Source organism: Pan troglodytes, chromosome 6 (assembly GCF_028858775.2).
Source record: "Pan troglodytes isolate AG18354 chromosome 6, NHGRI_mPanTro3-v2.0_pri, whole genome shotgun sequence".
In the NCBI taxonomy this organism is placed as follows: Eukaryota; Metazoa; Chordata; class Mammalia; order Primates; family Hominidae; genus Pan; species Pan troglodytes.
The window spans coordinates 45,986,531-46,008,153 of record NC_072404.2 but is presented as its reverse complement, the minus strand read 5'-3'; the positions used below and the strand labels follow the sequence as shown (position 1 = coordinate 46,008,153).

The following is a 21,623-nucleotide window of genomic DNA, read 5'->3' as shown; positions in this document are numbered from 1 at the left end:
AGTAAGCTAGAGAAAAAATATTAAGAAAGTCATAAGGAAGAGAAAATATATTTGCTAGTCATTAAGTGGAAGTGGATCATCATAAAGGTTTTCATCCTTGTCATTACATTGAGTAGACTGAGGAGGAGGAGGAAGAGGAGGAGTTGGTCTTGCTGTCTCTGAGTTGGTGCTTTGTCTGCAAGTTTTTTCAAATTGTTGCAAACTCCAACATGTTTTCAAATATATGTACTGAAAAAATTCATGTGTAAGTAGACTCACACAGTTCAAACCCATGTTGTTCAAGAGTCAACTGTAATTTGTTGAGAATTACTACCGCTTACTTCTAGAGCACAAGTGAGTGTTGTCTTGGGGTTCTCCACGTACCCCCTGGAAATGCAGAAGAAGGTAGGTGTGAAGTTCTTGGATGCTGGCCAGTATTTAATGAAAGATTAACTCACTCATCCCATGATCCAGCAACCCATGGGTAGCGGGAAGCCCCAGGAACACCTCTGGAGGGAATGTGGCAGCTGCTGCAGGAAGACAGAGCCCCAAGATGGCGGTGTGCCTGGGGCTGGCAGCAAGCTCACCCTTGGACCTTAGCGAGCTTTTCCTAAGTATCCATGTGGCATGTCCATAGGAAAAAAGATGTTACATTAGCAAGAAAAAAATACGTCTTTGCCTAAAACTTAAACATATTTTTAGATGGGAATACAACTTAGAAATTTTAAAGCAAGTCAGTGAGGGGGAAAACGTTTGCCTTTTAAAAAAATCATTTTCTAGGCATCTTTTCATTCAGTGAGGAGTAAATATTATCATGTTTTTGCCATTACACTCACATGAATGAGCCATGTCCATTCTTCTTTGGATTATCCCTCAAAATTGCTCATCTATTCCGTGAGAGGGAGTGGGTGGCTGGAAAGAGCTCTATGCAAAATGCAGCCCTTGTCTTCACTAAGCAGACTGTCTGACCCAGATGGAACAGCAACCGACACACTTCCTATGATTTCATTTACCCAAAGGCTTTGCAGTTGTTTGGTTTAATCGCTATTTTAAAAAGTAGAATCAAAGCAGTTTCTCCCTCCAACCTCACATGCTTAGATGAAAAGAGCTAACTCTTGTCACTCCTGCATCCTTAACTAGACTTGGTGATAAAGGACAAAACACAGTTCTGGAAGGACAATAATTACAAGGAGTTTCATAATTTGTAAGAAAAAGATCCTGAATTCAAAGAAACGGGTTCAGCCAAAGGGGCATCTCTCTTTCCCTCAACACCCTCTTCCAATCAGTCACCAAGTTCTATCCATTTTATCACTTGGCAGTCTCCCCTCTCCCCTCCGCTCCCCTCTCCCCTCCCCTCCCCTCTGCCCTCCCCTCCTGCGTACTGACAGACAGGGTTTGTGTCAGTGTCACTCAGACACTGTTGCAGCTGCCTCCAAATTAGTCTCTCTGCCTCTGTCTTCTGCCCTCTAATTTTGTGATTCACATCCTTGAGTATACACTGGACTCACCTGGTAGCCTTAAAGAGGACAGATGCCCAAGTCCCACCCACCTCCCCACCCCCAGTCTGACTCACATGGTCTTGGTAAAGCCTGGGGCAGCTCCTACACCATGGCAGAGCCATCCCTCAGAGAGCTGGGGTAAGGGGCTGATCTCCATGAGTTCATGTTGCCCTTGCTAACAGAAGAGCAAGGCCAATTACACAGTTCGTGGTTTCCAGAAGATGAAGACCAGCCATAGTTTCCCAGGAGAAATACAACTGTTGTTGGTTCTACAATCAAGCAGATATTTCTCCCAAGGCAAAAGAATATGTTGAAAATGAGCTTTGGATCATGAAGGAAATTGCTTGAAGAAGGTTGTATTCATTTTCTATTTTGTTGTGTTACAAATTATCACAAAGTTAGCTCATGGGTCTATAGGTCAGAAGTCCTGGACAGCATGGCTGGATTCTCTGCTCAGTCTATTGCAAGGTAAAATACCTGAAATCAATGTCAGCCAGGCTGAGTTCTCATCTGGAAGTTCTGTGGAAAAGCCTACTTTCAAGCTCATTCTTGTTGTTGGCAGAATTCAGTTCCTTGTGGTTAGGACAGAAGTGCCTGTTTCCTGTTTCCTTGCTGACTCAGCCAGGGGCCAACCTGGGTCCTTCATGCCACCCACATTCCTTACCACGTGGTCCCCTCCATCTTCCAGCCTGCAATGGTGTGTCAAACCCTTCTCACCTTGAATCTTTGACTTCCTCTCTCTCTTTGACCTCTAGGCCCAGATTGAAAGAGTTTGCGTGATTAAGTCAGCCCCTTATAATGTCCCTTTGTTAAAGTCAGCTATCCTGATTCCAGAGTAATTCACAGTCCCTGAGCACATACACCACAGAGGCAGGAAATCTTGGGGCCCATCTTAGAATTCTGCCTGCTGCAAAGGCTCAGAAGGGTCCCCCTAGTCATCCTGGTATTTGGAGGTTGAAGGTGGAGGAGGAAAGAGAAGAGCCAAGCCATCCCGACTCAGCCCAGAGTTTCTAACTACCCACATGATACAGAAACCCACTCCCAGGGATGTGCATGAACCCTGAAGAAGCAGTGCTGCCCCAGCTCAAACAACTTACCCTACATGAGCTGCCAACACTTGCCCCTAGATCCAGCGTGATGCCAAAGCAATCAGGGAGATGTTCCTGCCCCCCCTGCATGTTTCTGCTGTCTTCTAATTAAACCCTTCCAGAAATTCTGCCCCACCCACTTCCCCACCAGCTTCAGCTGTGTCACCTATCATCTCAAGTTGTGAGCCCTCATCTCAGGTCCATGGACTCTCAAATCAGCTCAGATGAGGGAGGAATGTGTCCGTCAGTTCCCTCATCTGGGCCAGCTGAAGGGTGTAGAAGCTAACAGAAGCTCACCGCACTGTGCTTTTATTTTTTATTTCACATAAGGACAGGTTTTGTTTACAAAATAATTAAAATAGCAGCTTGACATGAATTCCTTAGAAAACAGGATAGAAATATAAGGCCAAGACTACCCACATATTAAGTCAATCCAGATGAGTGTGGCATGCCAGGCAATGCATTTGTTTTCCTGAGGTGTGTATTTCAAATAGAGTCTGGATGGGCAGAAACATGATCCAGCCATTTAGAAGGTACTGAGGCAGCTTCCAGAACTGCGTTTTGGTCCCATCTTTTCCTCACAGCAGCTCTTTCTTGTCATGAAACCATCAGCCCTCATTCTCCCACTCCCTTTCCATCTCTCCCCACCACCAATCCCATTGTTCTCCCTCCCCTCCTCACGCAGCCCCCAGCCAGCCCCTTCCCTTGGGCTGGCTTCGAATGGATCGAGGTTATGGAAACGGATTCATCTTCACTCTTCCTCTTCTACCTTTTTCTAAGTCTTAGAGGATCCAGGTCTTTCTCTGTGGTCTTTATTCATCAAAAGTACTACAGTGTTGGTGTCTTTCTGATTAAAGGACTCAGGTTCCTCAAGTTTGAAGGAGAAAGTAAGTTTTAAATACTTTTTACAAAGGAAACTTTCCTTCTTGCTTCTGCCTGTATGTTTATCTAATTCCATCACCAACTAGAGAAACAGGACCATCCATCTTCAGGTCTTTTACAGACTTGTAGACATGCAGAAAATGCTAACAGCAGCAAGACATTTACATAGGAAGCCTTTTTAAAGGATATAAATTACCATACTGATAACTCATAGGTGTTAGACACAGACCAATGCTTTTTGTTGGTTTTCAGCTTATGGTATATTTATAACTCTTCTAAGCTGGACCAAATGATCTAACAAAGGGCAACAGATTTCTCCTCCACAGTGAATGGAGGGTTCAGGATTCTGGGCTCTGGCCCCGATTTGTCTGGTGTGACCAGTTATGTGACCTCGTGGGCCCCTTGATTGACTAGCTTATGCTTCACGTTTTTCATCTATAAAGTAAGGAATCAGATATTAGATAATCTGCTAACATAATTCTTAACGATAGAAGTCAGAGGTTAAAAAACAAATACGATATAAATAACAACATTAGCCTGATTTAGAGCATGTATTATGTGACACTTTTATACATATTATGCCATTCCGTTCTCAGGAGAACTCAGTGAGATACGTTTTATTATGATCTCCATTTGATGCAAAAGAAAACTGAGCATTAGAGCAATTGATTGCCTCACCCTAACACAGACAGAGGAGGAGCTGGCAGAGAAAGGGACATGCTGGCTCCAGCCTGGCTGCCTCTTAACACCATATTGTACACCTGCCTGTGACCACCTCCGTAAATGCTCCCAACCATCCATCCACTCCACATCCAGGGAATTCAACATGCATTCCTGAATTATTTATCTCTTTGTAAAGAAGGAATAAAACATGACTTGGTTATTATGCAATACAATAATGGCCAACATCACATTTGTAGGTCAAATGTTCAGGACAAGAACTGCAAATTCAAAAGCTTCCAGGGAGCCAGGTCAGTATCACATGTCATCAGATCTAAAATGCCATGGACTTTCAGACCAACCATTGATTTTCATATTGCCAAGCTAGAAAAACTTCCTAATTTTAATTACAAGACTTATGAGTGGTGTACTGCATAATGATTATCAAACGTGAAGCAGTGGGTGCTTGGAATGAAAGAAGCAGTCACAGGACACCTGGGGACGTGTGATGCTTCTGAAGAGGATTCTGTTTCTCAGCCCCAGGGTGTTGCTGCTGGATATTCTGGGTTTTTTGTTTTGTTTTGTTTTTGAGACTAGCCCAGGCTGGAGTGCAGTGGCATAATCTCAGCTCACTGAAACCTCTGCCTCCTGGGCTCAAGCAATTCTCATGCCTCAGCCCCTCGAGTAGCTGAGATTACAGGTGTGTGCCACCATGCCCAGCTGAAACACTCTGTGAGCCAAAGAAAACCCCAACAGTTTGCCATGCAGCCCACTGCCCAGCCTTACCTGTGCCAGTGGGTGCCTCTTGATGAGTTTGAACCAGGTAAGAATGATTGGCCTACAGAGAGTGGGATGATGACCCCTTCACAGGCCGAGGGGACAGCTGGCTGGGTAATGGTCATCCAGACAAGAAAGGAGTGGGGCCTGGACCAAGGTGCCAGTGATGGGGATGCAAAGAAGCAGGTCATTGTTTCTAGTGGAAGATGCAGGCCCAAGCCCTGAAAACAAAAGCCTGTGTGGCCAAGGGGTCGCCAGAATCTAATTCTCATGCAAGTCAGGGAAAGACAGTTTTGAGGGTAGGTGAGGTTTAGTTAGAGACAACTTTAAGATGTCTATCTTTCCATTACCATTTAAGAGATGTAGACCCTTGAGAGTGGTGTTTCTCAAAGTGTGGTCCCTCCACCACCAGCGTCAGCGTCACCTGGGAACTTGTTAGCAATTCAGACTGCTGGAGCCCTCCCCAGACTTACAAAATCAGTCCTTCTGGGGGTGGGCCCAGCAATGTGTGTTTTATCAAGCCCTGTAGGCGATTCTGATGCATGCTAAAGTTGGAGAACCTCTGCACTAGAGCAGATGCCACTCAATTATTTTTTAGGACTCAGTACAATGTATGTCCTCACTTTTAGAACAGTCTGCACTACACAAGAAGCTATGTTAGAGAAGAATCACTTTACAGCCTAAGAACCGTCAGGGAAAATCTACTATTGGATTAATCTCAGCTAGCATTTTCATTTGCACAGTGCTTCTTACACATTCTCATCACATTGTTGTTGTTGTTGTTGTTGTTGTTGTTGTCATTGTTTTAAAGAGACAGGATCTCATTCTGTCACCCAGGCTGGAGTGCAGTGGTGTGATCATGGCTCATTGCAGCCTTGAACTCCTGGGCTCAAAGGATCCTCCTACCTCAGCCTCCCAAGTAACTGGGACTACAGGTGTGCACCACCATGCCTGACTAAATTTTTGTAGAGAAAGTCTCTCACAATGTTGCTCAGGCTGATTTTGAACTCCTGGCCTCAAGTGATCCTTCCACTTTGGCCTCCCAAAGCGCTGAGATTACAGGTGTGAGCCACCCACCTGGCCCCCTCATTATTTTTAGTAAGCTAAAAGCAGCAGATCTTTGCCTGAAGGAGATGTATTCCTGGTGCTAAAATCTTGCAGGCCTGTGTGGTCAAAAGCAATCAGAGTAAAGAAAATCATTCCTAATTAACTCATTATTTCCAATTCGCACCATGAAAGCTATAGGATAAATGCCTCATTTTTCCAACCCCTCTCTTTTTCCTCGTAGTGATTAGCGTAAGAGCCCTGAAATTGAGGACCCTGTGCCTTGTCTTCAAGGTGGTAAAGAAAGCAGGAGCTGTGCAGACTGGAAGCTGGGCTTGGTGATGGTGGCATCAGAAAGCAAAGGGAGGCCACGCATGGTGGCTCATGCCTGGAATCTCAGCACATGGGAGACCAAAGCAAGAGGATCACTGGAGCCCAGAAATTCCAGACCAGCCTGGGCAACATAGTGAGACCCCGTTCCTACAAAAAAATTTTTTTAATTTGCCAGGCATGGTGGTGCACATCTGTAGTCCCAGCTACCCAGGAGTCTGAGGTGGGAGGACCACTTGACTCTAGGAAGTCAAAGCTGCAGTGAGCTATGATGGTGCTACTGCATCCAGCCTGGGTAGCACAGCAAGCAACTCTTAAAAAAAAAAAAAAAAAAAAAAAAAAACAGCAGAGTTGTGGAGGCAGAATATGAACAAAATATGAGCAAAAGAGATGCAAGCAGCCAGGCTAGATCTGAGGAAATGGCCCCAGGGGGTTAACAGACTCTATGGAGTGGGGGTAGTGAGTTCTGAAACTCTTGTTTTAAGTCTTTCAGACCAAATATTGATTCATCTCAAGTGAATTTTGTGAAGTTGTGGCAGGCCAGGTCTCACTAACACAGGCCTCCGTTACAACTGTCCCAGCACTGACTGAGGAGCTAGGTTAAACATTAAAAGCTGATTGAGCCAGTGCCCTTATACAATGGCTGGAATGTAACAAAGAGCCCACCAAGAGTTTTGCCTAGGCTTTTCCTGCGCCTTGAAGCATGACAAGATAAGGAAGGAATTCTTAACAGGACCCTTTTAGAATTAAACAAGTTTTATTGGGGGTCTGAAAAAACTCCCCAGGCCTCCACAAATAAGTTTATTGGGGTCTAAAGGAACTCCCCAAACCTTTAGAATTTGGCAGGAGACAAGATAAGGGTAATCATCCTAGCACCTAGACCCATTTAAATTAAATAAACTTACTGAGGCTCCAGAAGAAGGTCTTCAGGACTCAGACCTTAGTTATAGATTAAAAGAAGTTGATCACTTACATCTTTAGGTGAATGCACACTTACATGTAGACATATAGCTTAGAAGGTATGTAAGTTCTGGAAAACTTTGTAATTTTGAGTTGGTCTGGTGATAATCTCTATATCTTCTCCCTGTAGCTGGTTATAGAAATAAAAACTCTCTTCCTCCCCAGTTCATCTGTATCTCATTATTGGGCCACGAGAAATAGCAGCCTGACCCTCAGTTTGGTCCGGGAACAAAGTCATTGAATTGTTCTTAGCTCAGCTTTCACATTTGTAAGCAGGAGTGGGAGTGAATGATACCTAATTCTTAAATAGTTAAAATAGTGCGTATGGAAGAACTGGCTCTGTGCCACTCACCTGTGTTGCTTTCCCCACCCCCTTTGTTGGGCCTTCTTAGTCTTTCATCTCAAGTATCCCTGAGGTTGGGGAGATTTCCTTGGGATTCAGTTGGCTTATGTTTCTTTTGTTTAGGCCCCTAAAGTTGGCTTTGCCCTTTCAGTTTACAGGTCTTTCTGTTGGAGAACTTGAAATGCGCTGCCTCCAACAGCAAGTAGTTAGAATGACAGTCATATAATGAGAGTCTAATGAGGGAAATGCACTCAGCAGTGCTCTGTAAACGTGGGTAAGGTGTGTTTACTTATCTACCATTTACTTGTTTGAACATCTCAGAGATTTGGAGGTGGAAAAGGAACTTGGGCCTTTGGTTGGTTTGCTTTTTAGTTTTTGTTTCTTGCTCTTTTAAGGTGGCTTTGAGGCCTATCTGATTATTTAATAGACTTTGTCTTGGAGGTAAAAGATACTGAACTTTAGAGGAATCCCTAGATCTCTGATGCAAAGTGGAACTCATAATTCCCTACTTTCAGCTGCCAATACACCACAGCTTACATATTATTGATAATGTAATGATATTTGCACCTCATTTTCAGGTTCCATTATTATTATGGAGCCTTATACTTTTCATTTATAGGCAAATCAAAGTTTTCTGGGCCAGATGAATAAGACTCAGTGACATAATGAATTTTAATCTCTGCCTCATTGTCAATTTAATTGTTCTATAACTAAAACAAACCTTGTCAGCATGTTTAGGGGAAATAATTCTGTAATTATTTGAGAATAATCATGGGTATGTAAATGGAGTTATCACATCAGAATTGAACATAATGTGGCCACACTCCTATTGGAAATGCCATATGCACTAAAGGGAGCAGCTCCAGCTTTTACCCAAAGGAAGTAAACCCAGGTCTGGGCCATTCCAAGAGGCAGCTTAGAAAGTTCTTCGAAATCTCCTGCTTTACCTTCCAAATACATGCTCATTTGGCATTCAGCTTTAGGTTTCTTCATATTTGTTTTTAAAATAAAGACAATTTAACCCAAAATTTTGGGTAAAATGATGTTCCCAGGCAGGCACCCTTGCCCTTGGGCATAGCTGCTTACCTCTGGGAACAGAAGGGGCCTGTGTGAGAAGCCCTGATGTCTTGGGAGGCTGGAAGACCTGGGATATAGGTCAGCACACATATATGACTGTGTGATTAGATGCTGCTGTGTATTTTTAGCAAACCACCTCATCTTTCATGCAGTGATACTGTGCAAAGAAAGGGTAAAATTTGAATAACATGCTGGAGACTAAAGGCCGAGGGAGCCCTGTCAACTGAGCTATAGTCTCCGGACTGCTGAAACAGAAGATCCCCTGCCAGGGTGAAAAGAGCTGATCTTCACACTCTTTTGCTGAATTGCAGTTTTGGGGTATGCAACAGTGGTGTGAATTCATATTTACAACTTTTCAAAAGGCAATTTTAGAGAGAAAATGAGAATGAGAGTAGGAGAGAAAGACATCTGAATTAACCTCAAAGCTCTTAATTTAACTCCAAGAGCTTCTCAATACCCTGCAGAATCTTCTACACCCCACAACAGATTCAGTTTGGAATCTGTTAAACCATTTGCCAAGTATGCTCTGTTGTGGAAACATTTGGGTGCAAGACACACACAGTGAAACTGCCAGAGCTTCAACAGAGAGGGGTGGGGCAACAGGACCCAGCATCAAGCAGTTAGAATGGTAGTCAGGCATCAGACAAGCCACAGAGCAAAGGGAGCTTGTCAGCCCTGAGAAGACCAGCCATGTCCCTGGCAGGCCTGCAGCCTCAGGTTGCTCCAGGGTGAAACTATTTGGGCTGAGTCTTCACATCATTTTCACAGTCAATAAACTGTAAAGAGTCTGTCTGTGAGTATAGCATATTTCTCAACGTCAAACATGCTTCTGCAATGCATCTCGAGTGAGAAGTCAGGTTGTCAAACCTTCCTAAGACTGGGCAAACATTTTTACTTCCTGGAAAATGTTTATTATGGCTACCATTCCCTCCATTTTTGTATCATCAGTGTGGTGCTTAGATGACTTTGTAAATGATGTTAGTGAAAAGCCAAGAATTTAGGTGGGATTTTATGGAGACTTAAATGATGTGTCTCCTCACTGAGCTTAGTAGCTTTTGGAAAACATACTCTTTTTTCTTCTTCTTTTTTTTTTTTTTTTCATCTACAGACCTGTTTTTGATGCAATAAAGATGAAGAGGCTTCTTTGTAAATACTATGAATGCCAGCAGAGGAGTATTTAAATATGAAGAACCAAAATATGTATGCTTTAAAAAGGAAGGAATAAATGTACCATCCTTTGTTATCATTGCATGTTTGAGCTCATTTCAGCTTAGCATGAAATATGCCGTTTAATCCTATACTTTTAAAAAATATACATTGGAATGCACATACTCTAGACTTACGATTCTATAAGCTATAATTATTAAAATTATAGTTTCTATTATTCCCCCAAAGAACTTTTATTCTTAGAAAGAGACAAACTTGGGGTGGACATTTTTAAATTAGAATTAGGAGCCAGAGGCTTTAGCCATTGATTGTTAATTGTCCTGGTGGTGCCGTATAGCACTGTGAGGAGGGGTGGTCAGCATGTGGAGGTCTCCCACAGCCATGTCCAGGCACAGGCTTGCAAGAGAAGAAAAGTCCACAACACTAAGGAATTTGGAAGCCCTGATTATGCCATGAGGACTGGCCACTTTCAGAGTTAAGAAAAGCATGGTCTAGCCTGAGGATGTGGTCTCTGAACTGATGGCTGATCTCCATTTCTTGGTGTCAGCCATTGATGGGAATAACAAACAGAAAGGAGGAGGGAGAAGGCCCTCTGATGTGAAGAAGGCTAATTGTTATCAAAATGCCAGGGATTTATTCTAGGTCCCATTGCTCCATGCATAGAAAGCCAATCACTGAGACAATGAGTATTGCCAGGAAAGAAGGCTTTTTATTTGGGTGATGTTAACTGGGAGAATAAGAGTTAAGTTTCAAATCCATCTCCTTGACCAACTAAAATTGGGGTTTATATATCAGGGAAGGAATGTAAAACAGGAACAAAGGAGGAGTCTAAGGAACTAAGGAAGATGAATAAGGGGTCTGGCATCCAATGGTCTAGATCTGGGCATCTGGTGAGTTTCAGTCCCTCACCTGAGAGTCAGTTTCCTGAGGAAGGAATTCCAATGAGACTGCAACTGCCCAAAGGGTTCACCTTGCCCACTGTCTAGACAAAGCCGATTCATCAAGACAGGGGAATTGCAATAGAGAAAGAGTAATTCATGCAGAGCCGGCTGTGCTGTGCGGGAGACCAGAGTTTATTATTACTCAAATCCATCTCCCGGAGCATTCAGGGGACAGAGTTTTTAAGGATAACTTGGTGGGGCAGGGTGGAGTAGTGGGTTGGAGGGGGTGGAAGCTAGTGAGCCAGGAATGCTGATTGGTCAGAGATGAAATCATAGGGAGTCGGAGCTGTCTTCTTGCAGTGAGTCAGTTCCTGGGTGGGGGCCACAAAATCAGACTAGCCAGTTTATTGATCTTGGTGGTGCCAGCTGATCCATCAAGTGCAGGGTCTGTGAAATATCTCAAACACTGATCTCAGGAGCAATTTAGGGAGGGCCAGAATCTTGTAGCCTCCAGCTGCATGACTCCTAAACCATAATTTCTAATCTTGCAGCTAACGTTAGTCCTACAAAGACAATCTAGTCTCCAGGCAAGAAGGAGATCTGCTTTGGGAAAGGGCTTTTACTGTCTTTGTTTAAACTGTAAACTACAAACTAAGTTTCTCCTAAAGTTAGTTCAGCCTATGCCCAGGAATGTACAAGGACAGCTTGGAGGTTAGAAGCAAGATGGAGTCAGTTAAGTTAGATCCCTTTCACTGTCTCAGTCATAATTTTGCAAAGGCAGCTTTAAGACAAATGTAAGTTTCAAGTTTTCATAACACCTCAGGACCTATGAGAGTTTTGACTCACCAATCCTGGCCATGTTTTACTCTGATTCTTATCAAATGAGACTCTAAGGGACAGACATGTGTCAAAGAATTTGACAATCTCTTATCTGGCCTGGTGCCGAGCCCCATTCCATATGTCACTCCACTGGTTGGCTCCCTCTGCTGAACAGCCCAGGATCCCTGAGATGCACATCACATTTGGGCTTCAGGGCAGTCATACCAAGATTTGTCTACAAGCAGCCGCCAAGCTCACAGGCTCACCAGGGGCACCTGCTTCAGTGTGAAAAGATGAATAATAATCCCTTTGTACTCCCCTTGCCTGAAGCTGTGAGCCCTGTGATGCCCAGTCATTACTCCCAGTCTCATATCAGGCAGGTTGATGTGAATATCCAATCACAACCTATACAGCATCAAGAATACTAAGAGAAGAAAGAAAAAGACTGAACCCACACAATCTACAAATAATGAGACTCTGAACAAGAGATTATGGATATTTTCATTTTTCTCTTCCTAGTACAGATTACCTTCTAAAAAATGGACACTGTGGATTTGCTTAATACCCAGAGTTTTAAAATTATTTTCTGCAAACATACAACACATGCAAAGGTAAATAGGAAGAGTCATTCTGCCTTCAAATACTCAAAATCATTTCTGAATAAAACCTTCCTAGAAGAGAATGGAAGCAAAAACTCTAGCTATTTTGATTAACCTATTACTAAATATTGAGCAATGATGAAAAACAAAACATTTTAGCAACATTGTTTTCAAATACCTACTAGATTCTAGATAATCCATGTAACAATTGTGTTCTGAAATTTCCGAGGAAGGCAATTGATTAATTAAGAGAGACCTCAGAAGAGCTCCTTAATGCCTTGTTCAGGCTCCTCTCCAGCAGTTTCCTGGAAATCCCTAAATAATAATAAGTGGAGATGCAGCAGTTCAACACTCTACTTTGCTAAATGGAAATACATTATAATTACAATAGTAAACATCTATTGACCTATCATTCTAGTGCATTAGGCCCTGCTTTAATAAATACTTTTTTCAAATTTGAATGTGAAAAGACATTGTTTGCATAAGTAGTTACAAAGGGTCTTTTCTATTACAGTAATTGTGTTTGTTGATTTCCATTTTCCTGAAAAGTACCCATCACCCCCACTAGCAGATCCTCTACTACTGGGAAAAACATTAGGTTGCTAGAAAGTTGTTTTAATCAATAGTTGCCCAGTGAAATCACTGTCTTCGTTGCCTGTAGCTGGTAAAATCACTGTGAATAACCATGCTTGTGTTGAAGTGTGAATATCCATTTCAGTGCTTGTTTTGCTTGTCTCCCATTTTCCTTCTTTTTACAGATTTTTAAAAGCATTGGTGCTGATGAGACCGTCCAAGGACAAGGAAGTCGGAGGCTGATCAGCTTCTCTCTCTCAGGTATGTTTTGCTCACCTGAGACTTTGTGGAGAGACTAAGAATGTCAACCAAGAGTGAAGACACTCACTTCCATTTCACTCTTACCTACAAGTCAGTCAACCTCTCTGTGCCTCAATTTCTCAATCTGTAAAGCAAAAATGTTTTTTAAATCTGTTCAATTTCCCTTGACCACATAAGGATAATAGAGAGTTTAGGAAGTAATAGATGTGAAAGCATGCTGAGATGATGGAAAGGGAGGCTGCAGTTCTACCTTTCCCCCAGGTTCATGTAGCAGTAGTTGAGCGTATACAAGGGGAAGTAAGGAAAACCTGGGAAGAGAAGCAGCTATTCAACTCTTTGTCTAAACAAAACCTCACATGGGGCACAACTGGCAAAACAGATAACTGAGCCGCTCAAAAATGCTCATTCATGGAAAAAAAATCAGTGGAATCCAATTAAGTCTGTTAACTAATAATATTTTAGTTTAATATTTAAGAGTAAGTTAACGTTTTAGTTTTCATGAATGTACCATGGTTCCATCTGTCATGCATGTCTGTGTGAAGAGAGTCCACCAACAGGCTTTGTGTGAGTAACATGGCTGTTTATTTCACCTGAGTGCAGGTGGGCTGAGTACGAAAAGAGAGTCAGCAAAGGGTGGTGGGATTATCATTAGTTCTTATAGGTTTGGGATAGGAGGTGGAGTTAGGAGCAATTTTTTGTGGGCAGCGGGTGGATCTCACCAAGTACATTTCAAGGGTGGGGAGAATATTACAAAGTACCTTCTTAAGGGTGGGGGAGTACCACAAAATACATTATTGCAAGGGTGGGGAGGGTGTATTGTCATAAGGTCAATTGATCAGTTAGAGTGGGGCAGGAACAGATCACAGTGGTGGAATGTCATCTTTTGTGGTTCTTCAGTTGCTTCAGGTCATCTGGATGTATATGTGCAGGTCACAGGGCATATGATGGCTTAGCTTGGGCTCAGATGCCTGACAACATCATATGTTAATAATGGGACAAACTGGGCAAAGGTTATGTGGGAAATCTTTGTATTATCTTTGGAAGTCTTCTGTAAACCCAGAATTATATAAAAATTAAAAGTTTAGGGCTGGGCGTGGTGGCTCACACCTGTAATCCCAGCACTTTGGGAGGCCAAGGTGAGCAGATCACCTGAGGTCAGAAGTTTGAGACCAGCCTGGCCAACTTGGCAAAACCTCATCTCTGCTAAAAATACAAAAATTAGCCAGGCATGGTGGCGGGCTCCTGTAGTCCCAGCTACTTGGGAGGCTGAGGCAGGAGAATGGATTGAACATGGGAGGTGGAGGTTGCAGTGAGCCGAGATTGCACCACTGTACTCCAACCTGAGCAACAGAGTGAGACTCCATCTCAAAAAAAATGAAATAAAATAAAATAAATAAAAGTTTAAAAGAAAAACTGAGCTGCTCTGGCTAACATGATATACAAAGCTCAGGGCTTCACACATTCAATCCCACCCTAAACAGTCTTTAAGGGGACACAGCGGCATAAAGCCTGAGGACTCTGTTGAGCACAGTTGGAAAACTACTACCTTAGCTTGTCAAATCAACAGATGTTGCAGGCCATGAATGCCAGAGGTCACAGGCATGAAGTACATGTGCCTCCTTGGGAGCTACACTGTTAACTGGGCTTTTCAAGTCTAAGTGAGCCCAGTAAAGCAAATATGTTTTGATCCATTGACAGTGTTAGCATGTGTATATCTAGGCTGAAGAAAAAAAAAAAGAAGAAAAAACTTGTAACCACCCAATGTGTTCACCTTGCCCACTGCCTAGACAGAGCCGATTTATCAAGAGAGGGGAATTGCAGTAGAGAAAGAGTAATTCACAGAGAACTGGCTGTGCAGGAGACCAGAGTTTTAGTATCACTCAAATCAGTCTCCCCGAGAATTCGGCCATCAGAATTTTTAAGGATAGTTTGGTGAGTAGGGGCCAGTTAGTCAGGAGTGCTGATTGGTTGGGTTGAAGATGAAATCATAAGGAGTTGAAGCTGTCCTCCTATGCTGAGTCAGTTCCTGGGTGGGGGTCACAAGATCAGATGAGCCAGTTTAGCCACCTGGGTGGTGCCAGCTGATCCATCAAGTACAGCATCTGCAAAATATCTCAAGCACTAATCTTAGGTTTTACAATACTGACATTATCTCCAGGAGCAATTTGGGGGTAGTCAGAATCTTGCAGCCTCCAGCTGTATGACTCCTAAATCATAATTTATAATCTTTTGACTAATTTGTTAGTCCTACAAATGCAGTCTAGTCTCCAGGCAAGAAGGGGGTTTGTTTCAGGAAAGAGCTGCTGTTGTCTTTGTTTCAAAGGTAAACCATAAACTAAGTTCCTCCCAAAGTTAGTTGCGCCTGTTCCCAGGAATGAACAAAGACAGCTTATAGGTTAGACGCAAGATGGAGTTGGTTAGGTCAGATTTCTTTCACTGTCTCAGTTATAATTTTGCAGTGGTGGTTTCAACTCACTAATTTTGTACTTCTAAGGCAAAAGCTAGCAACTCCTATTGAAATGCTTAAGAAATAACAATGATTAATACCAACCTTCAAAAACAGTAGAAACCAGGAATACTGCACAACTATGTGCCAGAAACCAAGAGGAATTGTCACTAACCAAAGGTCCAGTGAAGTCCAAGTCCTGAAGCCCAAGAGGAATGCCATGCATGGTGAGCAGGGCAGGACTGGGGAGGGGACAGTCTCTATTCCTTTATCTCTGCTTTGCCTCTGCCATGAAGACATGGGCTCACAGACCTACCAGAGGAGGAAGCCCCACCACCACCCCAGCTTGGTTCACAAAGCTACTTTATAAGGTGATCAGGGTTGGTTCATCTCCTGCAGTCCCCAAACACATCATTTTTCTTACATTTATTCCAAGACAACCATTCCCAGCAAAGGAAAGTGACTAGGAATATAAGGTTAGTAGCTAGCGGAGCAAGCTTGGAATGGTCATGGACATATAATGCTCAGTAGTTGGCTATGTATATGTATGTTGCATTCACTATGTCTGCCTAGGACAAAAAGCAAATACTGTTGAAACTATCAAAATAAATTCCATGCAGCCAGGCATGGTGGCTCATACCTATAATCCCAGCACTTTGGGAGGCCAAGGCAGAAGGATTGCTTGAGTCCAGGAGTTTGAGACCACCTGGGTAATATAACAAGATCCCATTGCTACAAAAAGTAAAAAAAGTTAGCCAGCCATGGTGGCATGTACCTATAGTCCCAGCTACTCAGGAAGCTGGGGCAGGAGGATCACTTGAGCCCAGGGGTTAGAGGCTACAGTGAGCTCTAACTGTGCAACTGTACTCCAGGCTGGGCAACAGAGCAAGACCCTGCTTCAAAAGACTAAAATAAAATAAAAATAAATTCCATGCCTCAAAAAAACACAAGACAGAAAGATCAGCAAAGCCCACAAAATATCAAAAATTTGCTCCATGCTGGTCAGCTCTGAGTATAAGAGCAGAGCTAAGGATTCCAGCAACAACCAGCTGGACAACCAAACTCACTAAAGATGGACAAACGCCGGGACTACATGACATGCTCGTAGGTAAACAACAGAAATTTTGACTTGAACAATGTGTGGAGAAAATACTCTACCCTATTAAAAAGTTGAAGACTATAATACTCAAGAGAAAAAGAAACTATTCTATTGACAGATACCTACTAAAGAGAAGTAAAATATTTATCACTCATCTGCTTGTACCCTCAACAAAATAGAGGGAAGTGCAGAGCATATTAAATAAGAGATCAAAGATGAGAAAAGATGATAAGGGAGTTTTTTAAAGCTTGCAAAAATAGAAACTTAGAAAGTCAAGTGTATTTGCTTTCTCTTGCTGCTATAACAAATTGACACCAACTTAGTGGCTTAAACAACACAAATGTACTCTTACTGTTCTGGAGGTCAGAAGTCCAGAATGAATGTTAAGGGACTAAAATCAAGCTGTCAGCCAGGCTGGTTCCTTCTGGGGGCTCTGGTGCAAATCCATCCCTTGCCACTTTCAGCTTCTAGAGGCTGCCAGCATTCTTTGGCTCATGGCTACATTGCTTCAATCTCTGCTTCTCATCACATTGCCTTCTCCTCATTTTGCTCTTCCTGCCTCCATCTGACAAGGACTCTGATTACGTTGCACTCACCTGGACAGTCCAGGATAAATCTCTCTACTGCAAGATCCTTAACTTAATCACTCTGCAGAGTCCCTTTTACCATGTAAGGTAACATATTCATAGGCTCCAAGGAATAGGATGTGAACATCTTTGTGAGGTCATTATTCTGTCTACCGCAGTCAAGAAGAGATTTAAAATAAACTCTAAAAAGTACAATCACAGAATTAAAAGCCTTCAAAAGCAGTACAGGTCACACTCACCACTACAGAAAGGGAATCAGTGATATGACAAATTGACTTGAGAATCTCTCCCGGAAGGCATCAATGAAGGGCAAAGCCCAAAAAGGATGAGGGAAAAAAAGATGAATGGCACATACAGAGCCAACACATAATCAGTGTTTTTGATGAAGAAATCAGAACAAACTGAACAGAAACAGTAATAGAAGAAAACTTCCTTGAGCTGAAGATAATTTTGAGTATTTAAATTAAAGAAGACCATCAGGTGCTCAGAGAAAGAAATGTATATGAAGAGACCAACACCTAGACAAATCTCATTTAAAAAGGTTTTTGTTTTTGTTTTTGTTTTCCCAAATATAGCCACAGTAGACATCTGGGCTGAAAATGCATGATACGTACAAAAGAACAATCCTCATGCTAATCTCAGACTTGTCTTCTGAGATGCCAAAATAATGAAGCAAAGCCTACCAAGTGATACGGACAGGAGACAGGGAAATACTGGGTAGAAGAGGGCAGTTACCCAGCAAAGGCCCCACCCTCAATCCTGGAAACCCATGGCCCTAAATGGGAACAGGCGTTCCTGTTTTCGCACCCAAATGTTGCATTTTGGCCCACCATGCCCCTCTATCTTGTACCCATATAAGCCCCATATCCCAGGCTCCACAAGCGGATGAGCAGAAGAGCAGAGCAACAGAAGAGTGGCACGGCAGAGGAGAGAAGAGAAGGAGCATCCGAATGTTGAGAGGAGTTCAGTTGGGGAAGGTCAAAGAGGAGATTGGCCGAGGGACAGCCAAACTCCAGGGGAAGATCATCTTCCCACTCCATCCTCTTTCCAGCTCACCACTCATCCTGCTGAGAGCTACCTCCGCCAATCACTGAAACCCCTGCATTCACCATCCTTCAGGTCGGTGTGTGATCTGATTCTTCCTGGATGCCAGACAAGGATCCAGATACCAAGAAGGCAATGAGTTGGTTAACACTTAAGCCAGCCGTAGATGGCAGAGCTAAAGGAGCACTGTAACTCACCCACTGGGGCTTCAGGAGTCACAGACACCCTCCCCTAGATGCTACCGCGGGGCCGGAGCCCAAAAGCACTCACTCCGGTTCCTGCACCTGCCCGGTCTGCATGCTCCCTCTCCCATAAGGGGTTTGAGCATACGAGCCACACCCCTGTTGCATGTCCTGTGAGGGGGGTCAGGGAACTCTCCTATTTCACAAGTTCTAAGGGGAGAATTGTTTTACCCAAGATTTCCATGTCCACCAGATTTTCATTTATGTGGGAAGGCAAGAGGAACACCCTCAGGTTTATAAGGGCTCAAAGACTACCACCCTTACACCTCACTTTAAAATAATATGTAAGCATGTACTCCAGCATACAGAGATAAAATCCAAGAAAACTCGAGAACTGGGGACATTGCAATATAAAAAGACTGATTTTCTTTTTAGGGTTTAAAAGGGGAAATAAGCAGAAAGTAGATAATGGAATTGCCTTCTTAGAAAGCTCCAACAGTACAATGAACATATCAAAGCAAGATTGCTCATGCAAATGCTTTACTTGTCAAGTCTATTTATACTTCCTGTTTTTACCACTTCCTGGAGGTAATACATTTTCTAGGTAAATATTATCACTTTAATTTTCAATGAAGTGCACTTTTAGCATTCTAACTGAAAAAATCAGAAATGCAAACAAAGATTTATTTATAAATATATTGGAGACAACTTAAACATTCAAAATTAGGGCTTGGTTAAATAAATTACCGTAGAGCCAAATTATTAAATGCTATATACTCTTAAGAATTGGGTATTCAAAATGTTCTAAAAGGCATGGGAACATCCTTATGATGTTGTTGGCGTGGGAAATAATTTTTCCTCTGGTTTTCATAAGTTCTTGGCTGAGGACCCCCTGTAACAGAAGATAGATTAACAAGAGAAAAACAAACAGAAGTTATTAACATGTATATCTCATGTATACATAGGAGATACCCAGGGAAAATGAGTAAATCTCAAAGAAGTGGCTTAGAATTTCAGCTTACATAATGTCTTCAACAAAGAACAGTACAATTTGTAGTGAAGTGACAGGGCAAAGGAAAAGGACTTTGAGTCTTCAGGGGCAGCAAGTTCTGGGAAGGCTATGGTATGGTAGATAGATGCTGTTTAGTACAGTTTATTATGCAGATTCGTCTGGTGCTGTCTCCTGGTTGGTACTGGTCTGAAGTCATCTCTGGTGATCAACCTTTGATCCCCCTGGTAGAGAGCGGAAGAGGGACACCTTTGTAAATTTATGCCCTGCTTTTGGGAAAATAGCGAGAGGGCAAAGAGCTTTTCTTTTATCTACTTCTTCTCAGTTGTCTTCAGCTCAAAATAATCCTTATGCCAAAATCACAGATTTTGGGATGTTGTTTCCCAGGCTCTCACATATAATGGGGTGATATATTCTTGTCTCTTACACATATGATGCAAGTCAAAAGAAAAATCTTGGATGCAGTAATGAATATGCAGTATGTTCTCAACTACGCAAAGAAAAATACTAGGAGGCAATAAGGTTTGGCAAAGGTTGCCACTGGTGGGGAGGGGGTACTTAACTTGAAATAAATAATTATTTCAATTAGTTATTTGAAATAACTTTAAAATTCTATTTTTTCATTCTATATTTTTAAGTATTATAATAAATGTACATATGTCTATCACCAGAACCAAAAAATACAGGCAAAAATGAGAAGAAATTAACTATTCTCCTTTAACGTAGCATTTACTTTTGGAAAATTCTAGAACTCTGTGTGCTCTTATGGACATTTCTCCCAACAGTCTCATAGGGGAAAACATTAAGACCTGAAAGAGTTAAATTGGTTTACTCAAAGTCACAAATTTCAACAATGAGTGTTCTCAAATGACTACCAGTCCAGTGCCTTTTAAATTATACCTCTTATTGCAACAGTTTTCAAGTACTTTTATTCCATGAAACGTATATCTCAGTGAGTATTTAGACTGAAATTAAATATGTAAGTCTTTATAAAGAAAAGTGTAAACATTTGCTGAAGGACAGGAAAGAAGACCTGTACAAATGAAGAAACACGTGCTCTTGAGTAGAAGTCTCCGTTTTCTAAAGCTACTAATTCTCCCAAAGCTAAGATATAAATTCAATGCAGTTCTAATCAAAATCCAAGTGTTTTGAAAGGAGTTGTTAAAATTTAATAAGGCTCATCTGGAACAATAAATGGCTGAGTGATAAAGAAAGGTGTTATCTTTTTAAAAAAATAAGAACAATAAGAGTGACTTAATTTAGCAGCTATCAAACATTTGATGAAGACATGTTGGTGCAGATATGGACAAGTTGTTTGATAGAACAGAACAAAGTGTATCGAAAAAGACTCATTTATATTTGAGAATTTAACCTATGCCAAAGTTGACATTTTTATAAAAAGACAATATAACAGATTGGTTAAAAGCACAGACTTTGGGCCAGGCACAGTGGCTCACACCTGTAATCCCAGCACTTTGGGAGGCCGAGGTAGATCACCCTACGTCAACAGTTTAAGACCAGCTGGCCAACCTAATGAAACCCTATCCCTACTAAAAATACAAAAAATTAGCCAGGGGTGGTGGTGAGTACCTGTAATCCCAGCTACCCGGTAGGTTGAGGCAGGAGAATTGCTTGAACCTGGGAGGCGGAGGTTGCAGTGAGCCAAGATTACACCATTGCACTCCAGCCTGGGCAACAAGAGTGAAACTCCATGTCAAAAAAATCAAACAAAAAAACAAAAGCACAGACTTTGAAATCAAAGAGGCGGGTTCAAATCTCATCTCTGATGTCAACCAGCCCTGACAATCTGTAAGCCTTCATTTTCTCTTTCTTGTATTAAGGATATAATCTCTACCTTGCGGAGTTTGTGTTCAGGATTAAATAAGAAAATGTATTTTAAGTGCTTAGAATGGTTCCCAGAATTTAGTAGATAACAAATAAATAGTAGGTGGTGGTGGAGGCAATGGTAGTCACTATTTTATGATGAATGTTATATATATATGTCTTTCACACTCTAATAAGTCAGGGTCTCCAAGATCACCCCTAGGTTCAACAATTTGCTAGGAGGACTCACAAGACTCAGCATCTAGTTATACTCGTGGTATGACTTATTACAGTGAAAGGACACTTAGCAAAATTAGCTAAGGGAAAAGGTGCTTAGGGCAAAGTCTGGAGGAAGCCAGGAGCAAGCTTCCAATGGGCCTCTCCCGGTGGAGTTACACAGACATGCTTCATTCCCCCAGCGTGAACTGTGACAGCACGTGGAAATGCTGTCTACCAGGGAAGCTTCTTAGAGACTTGAGACTGGGTTTCTACT

The 21,623-nt window shown here is 42.2% G+C and overlaps 1 protein-coding gene across 10 annotated transcripts in view; it reads left to right on the top strand.

The window, feature by feature from the left end:
- Positions 1-21,623, top strand: part of HECW1 (HECT, C2 and WW domain containing E3 ubiquitin protein ligase 1) — a 449,514-nt gene that overhangs the window by 270,574 nt on the left and 157,317 nt on the right. For all 10 annotated transcript variants that reach the window (XM_009452959.5, XM_063814176.1, XM_016957318.4 and 7 more), the window contains one exon: positions 12,864-12,939. In XM_009452959.5, the coding sequence (XP_009451234.1) occupies positions 12,864-12,939 (76 nt within the window). The remainder of the gene's footprint in view (positions 1-12,863; positions 12,940-21,623) is intronic.